Source organism: Leguminivora glycinivorella, chromosome 20 (assembly GCF_023078275.1).
Source record: "Leguminivora glycinivorella isolate SPB_JAAS2020 chromosome 20, LegGlyc_1.1, whole genome shotgun sequence".
Taxonomy (NCBI): Eukaryota; Metazoa; Arthropoda; class Insecta; order Lepidoptera; family Tortricidae; genus Leguminivora; species Leguminivora glycinivorella.
This window is the reverse complement of record NC_062990.1, coordinates 12276970-12300472: the sequence shown is the minus strand read 5'-3', so window position 1 is coordinate 12300472 and position 23503 is coordinate 12276970. Positions and strand designations below refer to the sequence as shown.

Below are 23503 nucleotides of genomic sequence, written 5' to 3'. Positions count from 1 at the left end.
ATGAACTCTTGCAAAAAGGTGGATTCGAGTTACAGAAATGGAGCAGTAACAGTGAAGAATTAATGAGGCATATGAAAGAAAGCGATGTCAAAGAGGAAGGTAGCTTACAGCTGAAAATAGACGCTGTCATGAAAATCCTAGGACTTGTTTGGAATCGCCGAAATGACGAATTTGAATATTCGGTTCAGCTACCTCCACTCAAAGTTCCTGTAACTAAAAGAAGTGTCATATCTGACATATCAAGGTTGTTTGATCCGCTTGGTTGGTTGGCTCCAGTGATCATCGTAGCCAAGATATTCATCCAGAAATTGTGGCTTTCGGGAATCGAATGGGATGATGAAGTACCACCACAATTACTGAAGAATTGGCTAAGCTATAGGGAAAGTCTAAACCAACTTACCGAATTCAAGCTACCCAGATGGAACCATGCTAGTTCTCATGTGACTGCAGAACTGCAAGGATTCTGCGACGCTTCCAATGAAGCTTTTGCTGCTGTTGTGTACTTGAGGACAATAGACGAAGAGGGAAATGTACACGTGTCACTCATCACATCCAAGACGAAAGTGGCACCAATTAAACAAATTTCAATTCCACGTTTGGAATTGTGTGGGGCTGTACTACTCACGAAATTACTGATGGAAGTAGCCGACGTATGAGTATTAACAAGGCAAACATACACGCTTGGACTGACTCTACAGTAGTCATTTCTTGGCTGAACAGTCGTCCAAATCGATGGAAAACTTTCGTCGCAAACCGGGTATCTGAAATAATAACGTCAGTAGAGCCACACCAATGGTCCCATGTCTCGTCGAAGGATAATCCTGCAGACTGCGCGTCTAGAGGCACACAGCAGCTGAGCAAAGAAGAACTGTGGTTAGAAGGTCCATCATGGCTGAAAAATAAAGAGATTAGTTACAAGAAACCAAACATAAAAGATACAAACTTAGAAGAAAGGAACACTAAAGAATGTTTCGTGAATACTCACGATAGTAATAATGTCACAGCAGATGCTGAAGAGACTCTCATTTCAAGGTTTTCGAAGCTGTGGAAACTGCTACGCGTTCTGGCTTTCTGCAAAAGAATCTTTAAATATGCTAAAAAAGAAAAAGTGAGTTTATGGTTAACAAGCAGCGAAATCCAAGAAACTTTGAAGACTTGTATAAGGATAGTTCAAGCGAATCACTTCAAAGAAGAGCTGAAAAACCTGAAAGAAAACAAAATGATTAATAAAAAGAGTCAACTTACCTCATTGAACCCGATTGTAGACGAAGATGGTGTCTTGAGAGTTGGTGGAAGATTACAGCAAGCTGGAATCACTGAACAAATGAAGCATCCAGTAATAATTCCACATAAGTCACACTTCACAACGTTAATATTGGACAATGCGCACGAAAAAACTCTGCATGGCAATCCACAACTGATGCTCAATTATTTGAGATCCAAATATTTTGTGATTGGAGCAACCAATTCGGTTAAATTATTCGTTCGTAAATGTGTGACATGTGCTCGCTACGCCGCTGCAATGAGACATCCACTGATGGGACAGTTGCCGTCAGTTCGAGGAACTGTCAATCGCCCTTTCTTTCAAAGTGGTGTAGACTATGCTGGTCCAATAAACATGCGCACCTCAAAGGGAAGAGGCCACCGCTCTTACAAAGGCTACATTTGCCTTTTCATTTGTATGGCTACAAGAGCAATACATCTTGAAGCAGTCAGTGACTTGACAGCTCAAGGCTTTATTGCAGCCTTCAAACGCTTTACCGCACGACGTGGTCACTGCGCCGATTTGTGGAGCGACAATGGAACAAACTTCGTGGGAGCTGCTCGTGAGTTGAAGCACTTGTACGCCGAAGAAAAATCAAGCGTAGCTGTAGAAATTGCTGATCAGCTTGCCTCAAACTCCACTAATTGGCATTGGATTCCTCCACACTCTCCAAACTTCGGAGGTCTCTGGGAGGCGGGAGTTAAATCCACAAAACATCACCTCAGACGAGTGATTGGAAACTCCACTTTGACGTTTGAAGAAATGTCCACAGTTTTGGCTCAAATCGAAGCATGCCTTAATTCTAGGCCTATGTCAAGAATTAATAGTAGTAACAGTGATGATCCTATACCTCTCACTCCTGGGCATTTTCTGGTTGGAGAACCTCTAATACTTGTGCCAGACTCTAACTATGAAAGTACCAATGTTAGCAACTTAAGAAGATGGCAACTAACACAGAAAATGGTTCAAGATTTCTGGCGCCGATGGTCGCGTGAATATCTGACTCAGTTTTACCACCGTTATAAATGGGCTCATCAAACACCCGAGCCAGTGGTAGGTAGTGTAGTGTTAGTAAAGGAGGATAATTTGCCTCCGGCAAGATGGTTATATGGTGTAGTCACTGATAAGCACCCAGGTCCGGATGGAATCACTCGAGTAGTTAGTTTGCGTTGTAAAGGGAATATTATAAAACGATCTGTTGGCAAACTGTGTTTTTTGCCAATAGAAACTTAAGTTTTTCTGTTATGTTTATAATTTGTTTCTTAACAAATATAGGTTGAGATTTTATTTGGGGACATATATGTCAAATATTTGTTCTGTAAAGCTAAGCAGTGTAACAAATTTGAGTTATTTTGTTGACAATGTTAATGTCACACGTTACAATTTTCTTCCACTGTGTAATTTATTGAATTTGTTATAGTCAGTTGCCTCATGGTGGGCGGAAATAAGGACACTTGTGTTATTATTGTCCTTGGTGGGCGGAATGTCTAACCTCTGTATGTATTTCGTAGTACATTTGGATTCTGTTACTTTTAGTTGTCAAATTTCCATCTAGATGTCGCTGTACCGAGTGTCAAAAAAAGCTAGATCGCGGTGTTAAGATTTTTCCGAGAAACATGACGTCTAGAAGGAAACAAACCATAGTCAAGCTTTTCTATCAGTTATACCTCTATTGATTTAATACATTATTGTTTAGTCAAGTGTGAGTGTTTTCTTTTTGGGCCTTTTTACAAAATGTATTCAAGAAAAGATGATTTAGGGCCACTTGCATCAACGAAAGGAGGGTTAACCCGAGGGTTGACCCACGATTTTACATGGAATTTGATAGTTGACAGCCCACTAACTCTGAGTTAAGTGGTTGGTGCAAGTGGGCCTTAGCCACAGATTATTAATAAGTTACTAACGTAACAGATCCTTCAGTTGCCCTCAAAATGACATATAACTACGTTTTCTTTAACTAATACTAATAAGTTACTACGTCAAACTCAAAAGAATAGTAGGAACGCTGAATTCGAATGAACGGCTAGCGTATAGGTACTTAACGCGCGAACGCGAGCGAGTGACGTAGACCTGATTTAGTAGTTAGCGCGTCCTTAAGGGGCTGACAACACCCAAATGCGCAAAATTGATGTTACTTGCGCAGTTTTTTAAAACACACTATTAGTTTTAGTAAGGCAAGTAAATTATACGTTATTATTCATTATATTTCAACGAACATAGCCGTACTCGATACACGATTGAATGAAATCGGCTCGATAGAAAAAAATGCAAAGATTGGTCTCGAGTTCGTCATTAAACGGTTCTATGTCGTTCAATTATTCACTTAGTTGTCTTTAATTAAAATTACAATAATGAAAATATACATATCTAAAACACTAACGAAACATATTGCACAAAGTATGTTATCTTTCTATTTTATTTTAATATCTTTCCGTACTTTTGATACCTAACCGTCCTATTTTAGCGACATCGCGTTCTCACTTACTCCCATACGAATAGACAGTGTACGCTAGCGTCAAGGACATTGGGTGTTGTCAGCGTCATAACTTACGAGTCAAACGTGATGTATAAACCTGAAACTTGACCAACACTCACTGGAACTTAACACCCGTAATAAGCTCCTTATTGCATCTCCTTCTTAAATGTTCTCAATTGTATAGTTACCACGTAGACGCCTTTCACGTCTTCTTCTTCTGCAGTACAGCATCAGCGCCAGAACCAGCAGCATGTACCCTGCTGCCACCCCGGCCGCTACTAACACCGCTCGCCCTGCTCCGGATTCATTTCCACCGTCGGCGTAGTAACCCTCTACAAAAAAAACGATTAGGGTCGCCATGTAAAGCGAGAGAATGAAAAAAAGTTAATATTTCTTAAGAACTGCTTGTTATTCCTAACCTATAACGTCTAACTTGTATTTTACACGGATAAAACACAAAAATAACCTTTCCACAAAATTTAAATTAAAAAAAAACCCCGACCGTGACATAGTGAACCGATTTTCATGATTTTCATGACACTCCCGAATAATTCAGCTTTTAAAAAAACTAAATCTAAATCGGTTTCTCCGTTCGGGAGCTACGATGTCACAGACAGACTGACTAATAGTCAAATAGACAGACAGACAAGTCAAACTTATAATACCCCGTCGTTTTTGCGTCGGGGGTTAAAAAAATCACATACGAATCCTTTAGAATTTTGGTAAAAAGGCATTTGATATGTGTTACTCAATTGCGTTACTTAGAAGAAGGTCATGTTCAACAATTTATAACTACAAAAATTAGACAATAGACAATTAACGAAAGTATTACAAGGACTATAAAAACTAACGATAAATCATATGAGTAACATCTGTCAGTCTGTCAGCGGTATAAACCCTGCGCACTGCAAAATAAAAGTAAATCTTTACCTGGATGTACTGTAAGGATTAGTTCCGTGCGCGCCATACCGGCGGCGCTGCCAGCCGTACAAGCGTAGCGATCTGAGTCTTCCCGTCGCGCTGAGCGAATCCATAGAGAACCGTTGTTTAGTAATAACATTCTGCAAAAAAAGATGTTTTAGATAAATAAAATAAATAAATATTGGGGCACCTTACACAGATCAACTTAGCCCCAAAGCTTGTACTATGGGTGCTAAGCGACGATATACATACTTAAATAGATAAATACATACTTATATACATAGAAAACATCCATGACAGGAACAAATATCTGTGCTCATCACACAAATGAATGCCCTGACCGGAATTCGAACCCAGGACCGCGGCTTAGCAGACAGGGTCACTAATAACTGAGCCAGACCGGTCGTCAATGCGTCCATAAAACGTCTATTCCTTCTAAAATAGCAATCGCTTACAATACAATTTATACAAAACGGTTTTTTTTTTTTCAAACAGATCAACAAGAACCTATGAACAAAAAATCCACAGACTTAAATTTACTAACATTACTCGTATGAAATATTAAATTTGTGATCTTACCTTGCATGTGTTGCATTTACTCCCCCTTCGATGTCCACTCCATCTTCTGTTAATAAAAACCAACGTTTAAAATTCTACCATGAAAAGATCATCTATTATAGTATTTTATGCAACTGGTGGTTAAAAGAGGTCAAAAAAGGTGAGTGGCGCGGGTAACAATTTGAGGCGAAGCCGAAAATTGTTAATAAAGACGCCACGAGCATTTTTTGACTCAGTTAAACACCGTTGCATACAATACTTTTTCTACGACCAAGCACTTACTTTGAAAGAAAATTATAAATTCAACAAATACCTACTTTCAGTCATCTTAGTTATTTAGTGGACCGCCTACCATTTTGAATATGCAGTTTGAGTGCAAACATGAAAATAAAACTGTCTATGGTATGGTTCTTTGAAGCCTGGCCACTAAGACGAATCGAGCCGAGTTGAATCGAGTTCTCATACATTTGAATGCGATTCGACGCGTCGCCAATGAACGCAGCAGAAAACGAAGGAGTCTCGACTCTGCGAATTGGTTTGTTAAGTTGGTAGCAATGTATTTACTGAACTTTAACAGCTATATCATGCTACTGCTACAAAATGTTTTCAGGGTATAGACTAGATAGACTTGTCCTGACATCTTTTATGTAGGGTTTTAAAGTTCTATGCACGACCTTGTAACTCACGAATAACCAGTACAGGAGTAGAAAAAATATTTAAGTGTCTAAATAAACATACATTAACAGCGTTAATATGTTAAAGATGTGACATCAGGCGATACATGATTCGTTTTTGAGAATCGACTTGAGCCCGCACTGGCAGGGTTGCCATGTGATGTGGGGACTAAAGGACAACTCAATTGTATGAGATATAGGTTTATTTTGCTCAGAATTACAATGCACGGCAACTTTTATAGTATAAACTGAAATAAATGTCATATACAAAGAAAAAATTACCAAGGCCTCCAAAAGTGTCCAATGCTGGATATTTTCTATGAAAGTAATTTCGTTTATTCATAGAATTTATATAGTATGGTTAGGAGTAGTGTCAGTGTGGCCTGCCACACTACATGTGTTCTATGGGTCACACCCCGCCTATGACTATGTACTTACAGTAATATGGCAACATTATAGAGATATTTTGTTATTATTGTTAAAACTTACGTGATTGGTTAATAATGGTGAGATTCCGGACCCAGTGCGTCATCGGTGACGGGTCGCCAATAGCCCGGCAGTTCAAAAGAATAGACTGTCGCTCGCCGATATGCATTTCCGTGTCTGGGAGCGGCTCAATTACTTTTGGTGCCACTGAAAATAATAAGTAAATATTGAAGTCAGTGATGTGGTCAAAAAATTACACTACAATCATTGCAACTATGTGGCAATCGCAATGTCGCGCCAATACGGATGAGCGACAGATCTAGGCTATTACATGCTTCGCAGCGTAAGCAATGGTGACGTTGGATAAGTATTTTCCGCTCATGGTACAAAGATGCCTGTGTGGTGACGGGTTAAGAATTTCACCACCCCCTTGCTTCCCGTGGGTGTCGTAGAAGGCGACTATGGGATATGGGTTAAATTGTGGCGCAGGCGAGAGGCTGGCAACCTGTCACTGCAATGTCACAGTTGCGTTTTCTTTCAACCCCTTGTTTGCCAAGAGTGGCACTGAAGCTTTAGTAGTGTCATGTGTTCTGCCTACCCCTTTTGTGGGATACAGGCGTGATTTTATGTATGGTACAAAGATGCTCATGATGCGTGCGACATTTTCATGCTGAACTACTAATATGGACAGTCTTTTTTAACTCAACAAAATCAAAAAGCTAAACAAACTTAGCGTTCGCCTTCGGTAATCGTTTTTACTGTGAAGAAGTTTATGACATACCAACGACATCAAGGTGTATCTCAGCAGTAATGGTGTGGTTGCCATCAGTGGCTCGGCAAGTATAGTTGCCGACGTGGCGTTTCTCGGCCGACGCCACGTGCAGTGTACCGTTGGCCGAGCTCAGGCCTTCTGGCAACGCGTCTTCCACATTCTGGAATAAGAAATAATTCTGGAATTATTTCTTATATTAGAAGAGTTGTAAGCGGCAAAACAAAAAAGAAAAACACAGAGGAACGTCATAAAACAAAATCGAAAGGGGCGTTGCGTTGTTAGCACGTCACTGTGTTTGATCTGTGATAACGTAATTCTCTCTAATTTAGTCTAATTTTCGATAAACACATATCAATTGTGTGGTATTAAAATTACAGTTGATCCAATATTTGCAAAGATGGACCCAATTAAGAGATCTCGACATTCAACAGTGGAATTTTAAAAACCGTTTTGTATTTTGCTGACCGCCATCTCTAGAGGGTCACTAGCAGAAAATTTGTACCTTTTGTGTTTCGTAACGAAACTAAGTAACGTAACCGCTGAATTTTGTAACGATTATATTTTTATTATAGCCAATAATACTTACTAGAAACCATTGTACGGTCGGAGAAAGCCCTCCAGCCACTTTACAATGGATCTTCCCGGGAGTATTCAGCTCGATCTTCTTATTAAAAGGTTTTGGATCGAAGCGGAGCTCTTCTGCAAAAAAAAACACTTATAGTTGACAAAACCTTCAAATCAAGAGTGAACAGGCATCTTCTGGGCGAGCTCACTCCATCGTAGGCCACGTCTTTGCCTTTGGCTAGTCTGTGACCAAGAGTAAGCCCATTTATAATTAAAAAAAAAAACGTAGTCCTAGACTTGCCTAAAACAGCTAATTATACGAAGGCAGCTAAATATTTGGGAAATTGAAAAAATTGAAAATATTTGAAAAATGCAGCTGGAAATTTCATTTCCCGTTATAACACATAAGAGTCACATGACAGACTCAGAGTGCATGTGACCATTTGTGTAAAAAGTAACACATCTTCGCTCGCCATAAAAACGCGCTTGCACTCTGTTCTTATATATAAGATACGAGCTAATTTAGTTTTTATATACAATAACAATACATATCATTGTAATCCATTTGGCGTTAGCGTCTTAGTTTAACGCAATGCAAGTAATGCAACGTATTCCCTCATGCTGCTAGTTTCAGGTATTTTTAGTTCCGCTACTCGCCACGAGATGTCGCTAGCCGTCAACAGAGTAAACCGTTTAAAGTCTCAATTTACTATTGCATCGACTTACCATTAGTAGCTCGATGTTTTCTGTTTGTCTTGTGTTTGTGTAGTCTATGCCCTGCATGGTGGTCGATACCTGTAAACAAAAGATAATTTCGTTAGAAAGGCATTTATATGATGTATATTATACAGAGTAGAGAATTTTCTTAAACGATTGGTAAACAACTGGTGAATTATAACTTAGTTTTAGATCTAAAACTACAGGTAAGGCCGCTAATTTGAAAAATGTAGGGCTCTGCGGTTAATTGATTTCATAAAATGCGCGCCTTCCGACGTTGACGGAATCATTGACGAGCCATAACACTTAAAAATTGATTGAAAATGTAAGGGCTAAGGTTCATCCCACAGACAATTTGAATTTCGCGTCTTTTTTTAGTGTCATGACTTGGTTGACAGTCTATATTTAGAAGACGGGATTGTCCCCATGTTATTTATTTGACTAAACTGGAATTGCAGGTAGACAATAATGCTGAGTTTCCTTTGTTTAATTTCTATTCTTTCTTGTCGTTCCGTACGTGACTTATTATTAGATTAAGAACGCCTAGTGAGCCTTAATTATCTCAAATACAATGACTACTGAGAACCTCAATTGCGAGCATTGGATATCAGTTACGAGTAGGTACCTGCGGTCCTGCGAGAATAAAACATTTGCCATATAGGAGAAAATATCTATACACTGGTCTAGTAGTAAATTATGCATGTCGCGCACATAAGTAAATCACATACATGTACATAAATCAGTTTCCTTCTATCTCTGTGTTGTCGACAAGTTCCTTCACCACAGACTCCTGCGCAACATCATTCAACACTACGTCACATCACATCTTTGACGTACACATAGTGACGTCACGTGCTTGCTTCACTCAACGACGTTCTCAGTACAGCCGTTACTTGCCGGATGGAACAGATTATAGTATAGTTCAAAGGGAACCGAAAATCGTAACGAATCGGTAGAGTAAAACAAATTGTGAAGCTATTAGGAATAGTTCTCTGATTTTTTAAATTAACTCACAGAATTTAAAAATTTTACGTCGATTTTTGTACAGGTTTAATGGACTGTAAATCTGAAATTTAACTTGGGCGTTTCGGAGAAAAAGGGTCTTGGACAGACACACGGATACAAACAAACAGAGATGGTCGAAAAATGGTTTTATAAGAATACATTTTTCCAGTTTACGGTACGAAACTCTAAAAAAATTAGTTGTGTATATACGAAACCTGCTGTATATGAGTCCGACTCGCATTTGACCGGTTTGTTTCTTAATTTGTCACAATGTGCTTTACCATTTGTACAAAATCTAATTAGGTTGCATTGTAATCTAATGTTCAACATTGGCATATAATCTCTCTAAAGTTTTCGCAGCTCTGACAATATCTGAATTATTCTGAATTGATGTCATTTACTACTCGTGCGTCTTGCCAACACTAGAAAAAGAGGATCGAGTATTATAGAGTTACTGTCAAAGTAAAAAGTGTAATCACAGTGCAAAGACTGCCATCTCTTGGCACAAGCTTAAAACTTTTGAACCTCAGTTTTGGCCTATATACTTGGCCTATAGCTTGATACGTTTTTTTTACACCACTTCCGTGGCAAACAGGTATACGGCCCGCCTGATGGAAAGCGGTCACCATAACCTATGGACGCCTGCAACTCAAGTGGTGTCACGTGCGCGTTGCCGACCTATTAGAAACTTGTATACTCCTTTTTTGAAGAACCCCATACTGTAGTGAACCCCATGTGTTAAAATGTCAAATAGTAATATTAGAGATCTAGCTGAGCGTTCCCCAAAGGTGTAACGCCATCTAGGCCACCGTACCTTTTTCTCTAAGGCTTTGAGGTACGTTTTTTTTACATATGTCTTTGCTATATAGATAAGTAGGAGAGAGATGATATTAGAACGATATCCTTTAGATATCCTAATAATAGTGTTCGAATCGGCTCAGGAACTTGTTTATAGCCAACCCTTTGATGTAGCCGCGTTTACGTCCATGTTTATGTTAACGCTGGAACTACTTATTTTCGGAGTCGGTAAATATAGCAGCGAGTTCATGGGATGAAGTGTTGAATGAGAAGACGTTTTGAACGTGGATCCTGTACCATAGAGGTATAAGTAAGGGAAGAGTAGTTCCATAACTCTATTTGTATAGGCATAGTTATAGTGACATCTAGCGACAATCGTGCGTCAATCACGCGTCAACTAGCGTAAGGCAGCGTCCCCACTTAGGCGTCGCGTGTATCTTAGGCGTGGCGGAGACGTCCGTTGCGCGCCGCAAGACATGCGTCTTATGAGTGTGGATGGTCCGTAAATTATCAGTACTGCTACTTGTCAATAGATGTCGCGACGAACGAAGTCTAATGCTCACCAATTTTTAGCTAATATTACAATTAGTATCAATCAGTATTCTGTTTTCAATTCCTTCTGCTTGTAATATAAGTTATAGGCTGTTTTAATATTAATTTTTTGGCAGTCGAGACACTGTAGAGTGTAGACGCTATTTGACACGTGATTGACGCGTGATTATCGCTAGATGTCACTATAGCTATGCCTATACAAATAACTCGCATTTACTGATGTATGGAGTTACAATGCCCTTACTTATTCCTCTGTACATATTTTGTTTTACATTAGGCCATTTTTCAATTTTTTATATAGCTCCATATGTACTGTAAAAAATAAAGGAAGCCCAGGCCCCGTAGCCGAATGGCATTTCTCCGACGCCAAACGAAAACGAAACGTAGTCCGACTCTGTCGCGCCAATATGCGAGCGATAGGGATAGATATCTACTAGCGCTTCGTTTCGTGAGCGTTTGTGCCATTCGGCTACGCACCCTGGTGGCCTAGCGGTAAGAGTCTGCGACTTTCATCCGGAGGTCGCGATTTCGAACCCCGGCTCGTACCAAAGAGATTTCGAAACTTGTCTGAACAAAATGTCATTTGATATTTGCCAGTAGCTTTTCAGTGAAGGAAAATAGCGTGAAGAAACCGGACTAATTCCAATAAGGCCTAGTTACCTTTCGGATTGAAAGGTCAAATGGTAGTCGCTTTCGTAAAACTAGTGCCTACGTCAAATCTTGGGATTCGTTGTCAAAGCGGACCCCAGGCTCCCATGAGCCGTGGCAAATGCCGGGATAACGCGAGGAAGATGATGATGTACTGTAAAAAATATTTAGTTACTTATAATTAATAATATTGTCTTCGGTTACCGCGATAGTTACTCATGAAATAAAACTATGGAAACGGAATCGCGTATAATGAATTTACAATTGGTCCCGACGTTTCGAACACTTTACAGAAATCAACGTCGTCATCGTTTATAAACGTCGGGATGATTGTAAATTCTTTATACGCGATTTATCCGTTTCCATAGTTTTATTTTAATTATAATAGTTCTAGCAGTAAGAGTTTAAATAGAATCATTTATACTCTTACTGCTTATAACTCACAGTCTATATTATGTATGTGTCTCTATACACAATGGAACGTAAATACAGTGTGTGTTCATTGATACTTCGAAAGAGTGTTGAATATCGCACGATGCACAGATTAGATTACTCTATACAAACAGACATACAGTTTTATTTGTAGAGGTTCGTATTATCAGAAGCGGAGGTATGCTCTTTATTGAGAGTAAATATACTTTATCAGAAAGAAATCATTATTTATTATTATTAATAGCCTATATGGTGTCCCACTGCTGAGCAAAGGCCTCCCCCATGGATCTCCATCCGTCACGATTTTGAGCAATCTCTGGCCAGTCGTCATGTCATGATATGCGTCCAGGTCATCTCGCCTGGGTCTGCCAGATCCTCGCCCGTCTTGCGGCACCCAAATCGTGGCAATTTTTGCCCACCTCTGTGGGTGCATGCGACAGACATGGCCGGCCCAGTCCCATTTAAGCTTGGCGGTCTTAACCCCAATATCAGTAATGCCTGTTTTGGAGCGCAGCGTAGAGTTACGGATTCAATCAATCCGTTTTACTCCTAGCAAGCTGCGCTCCATGGCTCTTTGGCAAACCTTCAATTTGGTCTTTTGCGCCTCGGTGAGTGATCACGTTTGAGGACCGTAGGTTAGGATATAAATAAATAAATAAATATTGGGGACACCTTAAACAGATCAACTTAGCCCCAAACTCAGCAAAGCTTGTACTATGGGTGCTAAGCACGATATACAAACTTCAATAGATAAATACATACTTATATAGATAGAAAACATCCATGACTCAGGAACAAATATCTGTGTTCATCACACAAATAAATGCCCTTACCGGGATTCCAACACAGGACCGCGGCTTAGCAGGGAGGAGAGTTAATAATTAGCCTCTTGTTATACAGGCAGACGAGTCAATATACGCAATTTATCGAGTTTAGCGTCCATGCTTTACATGGCGAAGTCGGCAAAGATGATTTAAAAATTCTGCTTAGTAACATTTTACAATTTTTACACGTGCAAGGGCAAAAGTCGATATTCGGATAGAACCATACGTCCATTAGATAGGTAATAACCCAGGTAGAATGAAAGAATATAACATATGTAGAAAGTATGAATGTGCGAGTGAGACATAGATAATAAAGAACACTTCCGAGATGTCGTTGTTTCATTGAAGATCACCTTAAACATGCATGTTTGGATATGCCGACTCCTGTCTCCAGACAAACATTTAACATTTGAAACAAAGCAGAAATATTATACGGCCCCTGTTCTTTTTACCTTTCAGTGCCAACTTCATAAATACTAAAACGATATAAATATTTCATAGTAATAGAAATAAGCCATGATTAAATCATAATTATTTGGTAGAACGAGCCATAAACCGTCTGCCTTGTCTAGGATAACGAAGCAAACCATAAATCTACTAAACTCAAAACAACTTATTGTTTATGTGTCTCGACGAATTGTGTTGGCGACAGCATTTTAAAAGTCAACATTTTATACAACGTGTTTTTATTGAATTCCGTTAACTTTAAGGGAAGGTTCTTTAGGTCAATACAACTAATTTATCTAACAAACTAGCGTTCTAACTCTTAGTGCGTTTTCACATTATACGATGCGATATCGGATGTCGGAACGATATCTTATACATTAAAGGCGCCATCTTGGATTTTTTCCATTGAAATCCTTCCGACATCCGATATCGGATCGGATAATGTGAAAACGGACTTAGAATTATCGAATTATTTAAAAAAAAAAAATTACTGAACACGAGTGTGGCATGGCATCCCTTACTACTTCCTTGTGTTATTTGCTTTGACATGTACAGTCAGACACTAGACTGACTTTAATGTTATAATTAAGGTCCTCTCACACTAATTAGTTCATTTATTATGTATGGAAAGGAAAAAAAAAACGATTTTAACTAGGGCTTCCATTCCGTAATTACGTAATTACGCAATAACGTAATTCCGGATAGCTATTGAACTTTTTAGAATAACGTAATTGAAAGAATCAATTACGTAATTACGGAATTATGAACAATATAGTAATCGGATCAGATATGTGTGATATTTTAGCTCTAAATCATACAAAATTTTACTTTTTATATGAACGCATTTAGGTGTTTATAGCTGGTAACACATAAATAGAATAAACATCAAGAGTTTATGTAGTTTAAAATGTGTACGGTGTTGTTATTTAGCGTCATGATTAACTTTATTGAGAATTAGTACTCCTCGGTAAAATTAATATCAATTGCCATGTAAGTATTATATTATCTTATTAATATAGTACTACGATTCTAAAAGTTGGTTTCGGTTAGCTCACGGTCAACCTAACACGCTTCCTCACTTCGCTCGTCGTCGCACCTAACTGGGCTCTGTCCCATATGAGATTTCTGTTGCTATACTTACCTGTTACAAAATTTTAGGCATTTTTATTTTTTATTTCCAACAAAAATATGTAGTTATGTATGTGTATGTTGCTTTTACTTATTTCGAACTTGCCTAATGTATGAAAAAGGAACTTTTGCATCAAAGAGAAGTTATTGGCCGAAGAGTTGTTTGACCAAGTGAAAGATATGACAAATGATAAGATTGATAAGTCTCCCAAAATAATCTGCTTTACAATAATTCTACCAATTGAAAAGTTATTAAACAAAAAGTTGTTAATTGTTAGTTGTCAAAGTGAAACGTCGGCGAAATGTTGGTTGGCAAATGAAATTCGGCCTAAGATAGTTCTGCGAAAAGGCAGAAGACCAGTATCGAATACTACTCCATACTCATCTTTGTGCCTCTTAATGAAATCTGAATATTTATCCTATTATTATCTATACATATACATCAATAACTATGTCGTTAGGTTATAAATTTGATTGAAATTGTCGTTTTATTTTAAATACATGAATAAAAAATTAAAATTCCGTAATCAATTACGTAATTGACATATCCGTAATTTTGGAAGCCCTAATAGCGATGATGAATCTAACTGCGTGTCGAATTTAACGGAAAACAAAAAAAAAGCACGGTGTATAGAAATAACAAGCACGGTACCGTATAGCTTGGCAGAAAGGAGTGGAAATGGAATAGTGTTGAGTTCCTCACTCGTGAGGCACCTCATTTGTACCACTCATATTGTTAATTTGTCGCAGTATTTCACACGGCAAAAATGTATTGCATCACACTTCAACTCACCGCACCTCATTTTACTCGCTTGTGACAGTCGCAACACAAACACCTCACGCCTCACAAAGCATTCACGTACTTCAAATGTCACAAAAACGTCAAAACTCATCATCCACACGCGCGCCTCGCGGCCCTCAAATACTCGCTCGCAACAGTAGCAACACAAACACCTCATTCCTCACAGATCATGCACATACTTCAAATGTCACAAAACGTCAAAAACTCATCATCCACTCGCGCGCCTCGCGGCAGACGCGGCCCTCAAACTCCGTCGCGAGAGTCGACACCTCAAATGAAGTGATCAACCACACGTTCAGTTACCGAACTACAGACCTTATGGCCGGGACAAAAGGTCCACCGATAAAATAAAATGTATCGTTTGACTCGTTTGTACCGGAAATCGCTTTGTACCGGAAAGACAGAAGAGGCACTGTGACAACAACACTTCAAAAATCCTTTCAAAGTGAAACAGATAGTTACGTTTACCATAAGAGGGAGTGAGACAGACACACGCGGGCTTCAAATTTGCCTCACCAAAAATACGTTACACATGACTCGAAAGAAAACAATCTTATGCGCCGCAAGTTTTCATACATTTTACGCCTTTTTGATCCCAGGATAGTTAACTTGCTCGCAAAAATCGCGCGAAAAATCAGACGATTTCGCGTGAACCACATCTTTTGTCTCTGTCGCATTTGTGAAGTCATGAATAAATGCAGCTGAGATGCAAAATGTTGTTTTTCGCGGCAGGTCTTCATTTTTGAATTTTTTGATAGCTATTATTGTGCTAACACATTGACCAGTATAACGTGATCTACCGCAGCAATAGAGTTTGTATGGCTATTGTTATGTGTAATCACTAATCAGGGAGCTCTCTTAGACTGGACGTTGAAATGGTAACTCAAGTGTTTTGAATATTCGGAATACCAAGCATACCAACACAGAGGGCCAACCACTGAGAAGATGCGTTTACGAAGCTTGCTTAAAAACAATTACAAGATTACTGACCGAAATATAATATAAATTATGTGAAGCATGGTAGTTTAATTAAGTATTTAATCAGTAATAGAAAGAATAATTCATTTCTTAATTCAATAGAATGATAAATAAATCCGACACGAAACGTAATTCACAGGCGGTTGACGTTGACAGTAATGACAGTTTACAGAAGAAAAGTTAGTTTGTGTGTATTTGCATAAAGTTTAGTTATGTCCTACAGTGATAATACTAATAAATGAGCCAAAATGTAATAATGGTGACAACTTTTACACAATCAAATATACCTGTGATTCTGCCTTAGTGTCATTTGTGTGCAAAAAAATAGTGAAACTGAACTGAAAAGACTTACCGGCGTCGCGAATGTTGATGGTGTTTTTAATTACTATCATATTGCTTTTAAAACACATGGAGTGGTAAGTTTGTTATTTTTATGTAAAAGTGGTACTAATTATAAAACAATACGAACTTTAGTTTGTTTTAAAACATGCAGTTTTATGGTAACTATGCTAATCAAAGTATGTTATTATTAAGCTGTTAATAATATGAAACCACTGTAATTTGTAGCAGTAATTTAAATGGAACAAACTGTAAATAATATTATTCAATGGCAAAATTAGACCCAGTTCCATAAAAACATCAAATTAAGTTGTTATGCAGGCCTCTATGACAGTCCTTGAAATATTTTTTAATTTTATCTATTTTCTCTTGTTAAATGTTCAAGTACTCATTATGACTAATGAAATTTAGTATGTATAAAGGATATTTACCTAGTACACAACTACACATACTAGTTTTTGTTGCCGATGGATTTTGTCAAACAGCCGATGCTAGAAATTATATATATATACAGATCAGTACCTCACCTCATTTGAAGTAAGACATTGTAACACCTCATTTTTGGAAATGAGGTACTCATACAAACTCATTTGAAATTGATGTCCTACCCATCACTAAAATGGAATAACTTTTTTTAATCATAGCAACACTTATCTCATACAAAAGTGACTCAATAGTTGCTACATGCAAAACGATTTGCATATAGACTTTAACACTTTAAACAGCAAGTTTTAATACACATTTCTATATCCCTAAACTATGAATTCGTAAGACTACAAATTGACAATTATTGAGCACATGACCCTATTTTGTTCTTTTCGAGATGTTTAGATGACTAAATGACGTTTTAAATTAAATAATCTTTAAGATACAACCTTAGCACCCCAGCGACTCTAGCGGCGCCGCGCCGCACTAGTAATAATGGCGCCCGTAACCATGGCAACGCTCATAAAATTTTACGAGCAGCGCCCCCACGCGCACAAAACGGTACGCTACAACGCTATGTATTGGATTAGGGTTGCTATTCTGATTCCTAACCTAATGATTTTAGACAAACCAGTATAAAACGTAAGATCAACACACCACTTCTCTAGTCAACCAACGAAGTAAATTTTGTAAGACGTCAATCACGAGCGTTCATATCTGATTATTTCAACAAATATAGAGCAAAACTTCATCCCAAGATTTGGCGTAGGCAATAGTATTTACGAAAGAGACTACCATCTGACCTTCCAACCCAAAGGGTAACTAGGCCTTATTGGAATTAGTCCGGTTTTCTCACGATGTTTTCTCACCGAAAAGCGACTAGGAAATATCAAATGACATTTCGCACATAAGTTCCGAAAAACTCATTGGTACGAGCCGGCGTTCGAACCCGCGACCTTCGGATTGAAAGTCGCACGCTCTTACCGCTAGGGCACCAGCGCTTGTCTGACAGGACCCATACCTATTAATATTATATCGACCGAGGTATAATACCTAGTTGCCGTATGTACCAAGCGCCTTAAATTAATGATTAAAAGACCCGTGTGGTGACGGGTTAAGAATTTCACCACCCCCTTTCTTCCCGTGGGTGTCGTAGAGGGCGACTGTGGGATACGGGGTGAATTGTGGCGTAGGCGAGAGGCTGGCACTGCAATGTCAAAGTTTTGTTTTCTGTCAACCCCTTATTTGCCAAGAGTGGCACTGAAACTTGAGTAGTTTCATATGCTCTGCCTAGATTTGAATTTCACCACCCCCTTTCTTCCGTGGGTGTCGTAGAAGGCGACTGTGGGATACGGGGTGAATTGTGGCGTAGGCGAGAGGCTGTCACTGCAATGTCAAAGTTTTGTTTTCTGTCAACCCCTTATTTGCCAAGAGTGGCACTGAAACTTGAGTAGTTTCATATGCTCTGCCTACCCTTTCATGGGATACAGGCGTGATTGTATGTTGTTAAAAGAAGTCCAAGAACAAATAGTTCAAGTTACGCCGGTTCTCGCGAAGGGAACAACTCTATGTGGCTCAATTTCATTTCAAAACTATGTATTCGATTAGGTGAAGTGTTGACTCGAGAGCTATATAGGGTTGCAAAAAAACGGTTTTTTTTCTGGCTTGAAAAAAAAACCGTGAAAAAAACCTGTTTTTTTTCTGGAGTATGTTTTTTTTCTAAAGTACGAAATCTCAAAATTTGCAAAGTAGCTAATACTTTTATACGGTTTTTTAGACTTAATGTTAACTATTAAACGAATTTAATCAAATAACTTTAATTTCTGGTCTTATAAAAGTAACATTTACGAAATCTGTAGTTGGTAGTTATCACTATTTACTGTTGGCAACACCACCGCCTCTCCACGCTACACGCAGCATCGGGGATTCCCCAATAAACGTTTGTATACTGAATGTTAATTGAATTAAAATGTACGTTATTGTTATTGAAACACAACTCACGAAAAACCGTTATTGTCGTATTATTTGTTCATCTGAAAAAAAACCATATTTAGAAAAAAAACCATGGTGCTCGGTTTTTTTCATGTTTTTTTTCATAATTCTGAAAAAAAAACATTTGGTTTTTTTTCTATTTACAACCCTAGAGCTATACATTACGGCGGCGGAAAGTTATTCCAACATTCGGATTTAGTGGCACTTCATTTTTGTGGCGGTTTCAGCTGCGGTAGGTTTATGTGTTTTTTATAGGTTTGTGAAAGAGCAAGATCTTGTGATATGAGTGCTTGTTGGCAAGTATTGATTCAGGCTGCAAGGACTTTTTATGAAAACCTTATGAATGAAGAGTTGCGAATTAGGATTCTTTTCGTGATAGGTATTTTTGTAAACTCAAAATACACAATTTTCACGAGTTGCTCAAAACTACAGATTTATTTTACGTATGCAAACACAACACAAACATTTGTGTTTGCGGTAAAAGTCATAGGTAGGAGTTATTTTTAAGGGTAATTGAAGGATGTACTAGTAACACTCATTACCAGACTTTCTTTAAGCGTGAGAACATCAATCACTACAAGGATTATAATTCGAACCGTTGTCTATCGATAGAGACTGGCACATTTTTTTTTAAATATTGAAATTAATGCTAATTAATTTACAACGTAAAGGCCGCCAGCAGCGGCAACATTTTCTTTTTTTTTTTCATATTGTGCACCAGAAACCAGTCGAGCCCAACAAAAGTACAAAAGAGGCGTAAATTAGCCTCCCAACTTGTTAGTTGGTTTCACACACTCCTGTAAAGTGTACTAAGTGTACACAAACATCAGCCGCAACTTAAAAACGTTGTAATAGCCCAATAAAGTCGAAAACTTAATTAGACAGTGGCATTTCAGGCCATAATTAAGGCTCCCCAGGTCGTAAAATACGTCGAAAGGCGTAAAATGTCGGTTGTGACGGAATCCGCCCCTTAGGGGGTACTAACAGTACTCACCATCTCTTGAAAAAACCAGGATAAGTGTGACTTCGCTACGCGTCGTTTTCGATGGTTCCACAGTGACATTTATATTGGATCCGCGCTTGGGAATATTGTTGCGCAGTCCGATAAAGACGTAAGCACCGTTGATTATTATATTAAAGTCCGCCATTTTGTAAATCAAACGGTTTATGCGTGGCAACTTTCATTAATGGAATCGTAAAAAAGTTATGGCGAACAGTAGCGCTTTTTTGTTTACAATTATCACGTAGATCGAAATTATTTTCTCGGGGGAGTAGATAAGGAACTGTCAAGTGTGCAGTCACGCCAAATGGTAGTAAATTGTGTAATTTATAGACAAATAAAATATTAATTGCACTTATTTTTTGGGACGATTATTTTATGATTTGTTGAAACAGGCGCTTCATTCATTTTGACATTTTGACAGCACGTTTTTGTAGATGAGAATGTTAGACTAGTTAAAATACCGATTTCATAGAGTAGAAAATGGTCTTAAACTATATTACATCTAGATAGTAGAGTCCAACAACAAAATTGTATCTGGGACAGTAACAAAATGGTCAGTCAAACCTTTTTTTTTCAATCTTTATTTGGGGGCTTTTTCGTTTCATGGTCAGTCAAATCTTGTATGTGTTAGTTGGCAATAAGATGTGACTACAATAAATTTTTTAGAGCTTAGGGCAGTCCAAAAAAGTGTACTTTTTATCACTTCTGATAAAGCTCCGAAGACCATATTTAACTCAATAATGATCAAACATTACCCATAACTTTAAATTGTACAAACTAGTAGTTTATTAAGGTCGCTACAGTAGATCTTTGAAGTTAACTGATCGGTTTTCCGCTATATTATACTCACGTGAATGAAACTAAATATATTATTTCAAAAGTAAGCGCAAGTGCAAACGCCCTCGCTGCGCTCACGCTTCATTTGACACGTTCCCTTCATGCAGAGTGGTTAAGCGTGACTCTAATACTGTCGTAAACTGGCGCGCTTACCCTAATATTATGAAATGGCACTTGTCAATAAACGAAAGACAGAATTTATGACCAAACAAGAAAAAAACCGGCCAAGAGCGTGTCGGGCCACGCTCAGTGTAGGGTTCCGTAGTTTTACGTATTTTTCTCAAAAACTACTGAACCTATCAAGTTCAAAACAATTTTCCTAGAAAGTCTTTATAAAGTTCTACTTTTGTGTTTTTTTCATATTTTTTAAACATATGGTTCAAAAGTTAGGGGGGGACGCACTTTTTTTTCCTTTAGGAGCGATTATTTCCGAAAATATTAATAATATCAAAAAACAATCTTAGTAAACCCTTATTCATTTTTAAATACCTATCCAACAATATATCACACGTTGGGGTTGGAATGAAAAAAAAAATCAGCCCCCACTTTACATGTAGGGGGGGTACCCTAACAAAACATTTTTTTCCACTTTTTATTTTTGCACTTTGTTGGCGTAATTGATATACATATTGGTACCAAATTTCAGCTTTCTAGTGCTGTTAGTTACTGAGATTATCCGCGGACGGACGGACGGACGGACGGACAGACAGACATGGCGAAACTATAAGGGTTCCTAGTTGACTACGGAACCCTAAAAAGAAATGAGAAAGTTTTATTGGGCCAAAATCATTTACATCTATAGTTTGACAGCGGTTCCCAATTTTTTTTTTTTAAATTTATTTAAAGAAAAAACAAACTCAGTTAAATAGTCCCTTAAATTCAATTTTCGCCAAACAGTTTGTTGGCGTAGCGCTCAATTAATCTTGTTCTGTATTTAAGGTGCCATAGAGACACTATCTGAATGTATTATTAAGTGCCGTATATTTCCTAAATAGATACGAGAAAATAACAGCAGTAGACAATGACATGACATGAGTTTTTAATATCTTACGGAAAATGTATGTACATTTTGGTTCTAGCAAGTAACCATTTGGGGGCGCTTCTATTTATACAATTAATGTAATTTCCCTTAAAATTTACGTTGTCGAAGTATGTAATGTATTAAAAATGCATGGTAGTCACAGAAATATTTCTCTCTGATCTGTTAAAATACATCTTCAAAATGTAGCATTTTGACAGATCATGGCTAAAATTATGGCGAAAACTGGGCACTGATGACCAGAGATCTGTCTCCAGAAATCTGTTCCTATACTTCCTACTTCTCACTATACATAAACATATTATCATGTGTCTGCCAGAAGTGCCAGACAATCGCCAGTTTTTAGCTAATATTGTACGAAGGTCGTAAACTAGGACGCTTACCCTAACACTTAATGTCATAAAAGGGCACTTTGGCGTAAGTAACAAAATATTTTATGACGTAACGTAAATATGACAATGAAGGATATTACGTAGAATAATGGGGACTATTCTAAGAAACCATTTTGATTGGTTTATAATATAATTAAGTGTAAATATTTATTTATTAATATGATCTAGTTTAAGTATAATCCATTCACACGATAAGAAAAACTTTGTCTAAATAAGACTTATAGTGTTGTGTTTCTGCCGGTGAGTAAAGCTGCCAAAGCTCAACAACAATCGCATGAGTCGCATGTAACACCTTTTTAGTTGCAAGCGTCAGGATCAGGATGACCGTATGCTTATTTGCCACCGACGCAGTTTTATAAAATACATGTACAAAAAGTGAATTTAATGCTGAACTAAACTTCATTGATTCTGTTTTTTTTTTCTTAACAATACAAGTTTTGACTTTTCACATCAACACCTATACCGCCATGACACATCTTTAAAAATATGTTCCATTGTATGTTAAATCATACTCGTAGAAACACTGTTTTAGGGTTAGGGTAAGTAAATTTAAAAACCATGTTAGTAAAATATGCATGAATAAATAAATACAAATTTTGAACTAGCAACGAGCGGTAAATGTTTGAATTTTTTTTTTGTTGTTGTATCTGTATCTGTGTAATCATGTGTTAAAATAAATAGTCTAAAAAAAGCCTTAGAAAAATCAAGAAATTCCTTGCCGGGGGCTATATTTCCGAGCTCATATAACCCGGCAACCTTCAAATCATAATCATAATCATAATCATAATCATAATCTTTATTGTTTGTGAGAAATGGGTTACATTGCCAGTAATACTAATTGTAACAATTTTCGTGGAATCACCAAAACTCTACCTTTACAGGTGTACAAACAAAGCATTCCTTACACGTCTTAGTCTAACTAGGAATTATATCATGCAGTTAATACACATCATATTATTTATTCATTCTTAATATAAGAACATACAAAATTAAAAATTAAATTATAAATTGGAAGTCAAACATAATATAATCCCATTAAGTCATAGTGCTCATAATTTAATAAATTCATTTATATTATAAAAACAATTTTGTACTAGCCAAGCACGGACTTTTGATTTAAATAACTGTAAATTATATGTCTTAAAAATGTCAGGTAATTTATTATAAATACGAATACACATAATATAAGAATTTCTCGATGAAAGTGCCAATTTAACAGAAGGTTTATGTAGAGTAAACTTATGCTGTGCTCTCGTCACTCGAGGACCCATGGTCTGGAACTCTACAAACAAGTATTTATACTTGTGGACAAAAACACAGACTTCAAAAATGTACAAACAGGGGAAGGTGAGTATGTCGTTTTCTATAAAATAATTGCGGCATGAGCCCAAATGTTTTATGCCAAACATAGCCCTGATACAACGCTTCTGTGTTATAAATAAGGCATCTTTATTAATGCTGTTTCCCCAAACTACAAGTCCATATCGTA

The 23503-nt window shown here is 37.7% G+C and overlaps 1 protein-coding gene across 1 annotated transcript in view; it reads right to left on the bottom strand.

The window, feature by feature from the left end:
• The window catches only part of LOC125237025 (tyrosine-protein kinase-like otk), a 97781-nt gene that overhangs the window by 14565 nt on the left and 59713 nt on the right, over window positions 1-23503 (bottom strand). The window contains exons 3-9 of the mRNA XM_048143947.1: window positions 8382-8450; window positions 7678-7790; window positions 7101-7251; window positions 6383-6526; window positions 5241-5286; window positions 4671-4801; window positions 3929-4072 (exon numbers count right to left, since the gene is read on the bottom strand). Of these exons, the coding sequence (XP_047999904.1) occupies window positions 3929-4072; window positions 4671-4801; window positions 5241-5286; window positions 6383-6526; window positions 7101-7251; window positions 7678-7790; window positions 8382-8450 (798 nt within the window). The remainder of the gene's footprint in view (window positions 1-3928; window positions 4073-4670; window positions 4802-5240; window positions 5287-6382; window positions 6527-7100; window positions 7252-7677; window positions 7791-8381; window positions 8451-23503) is intronic.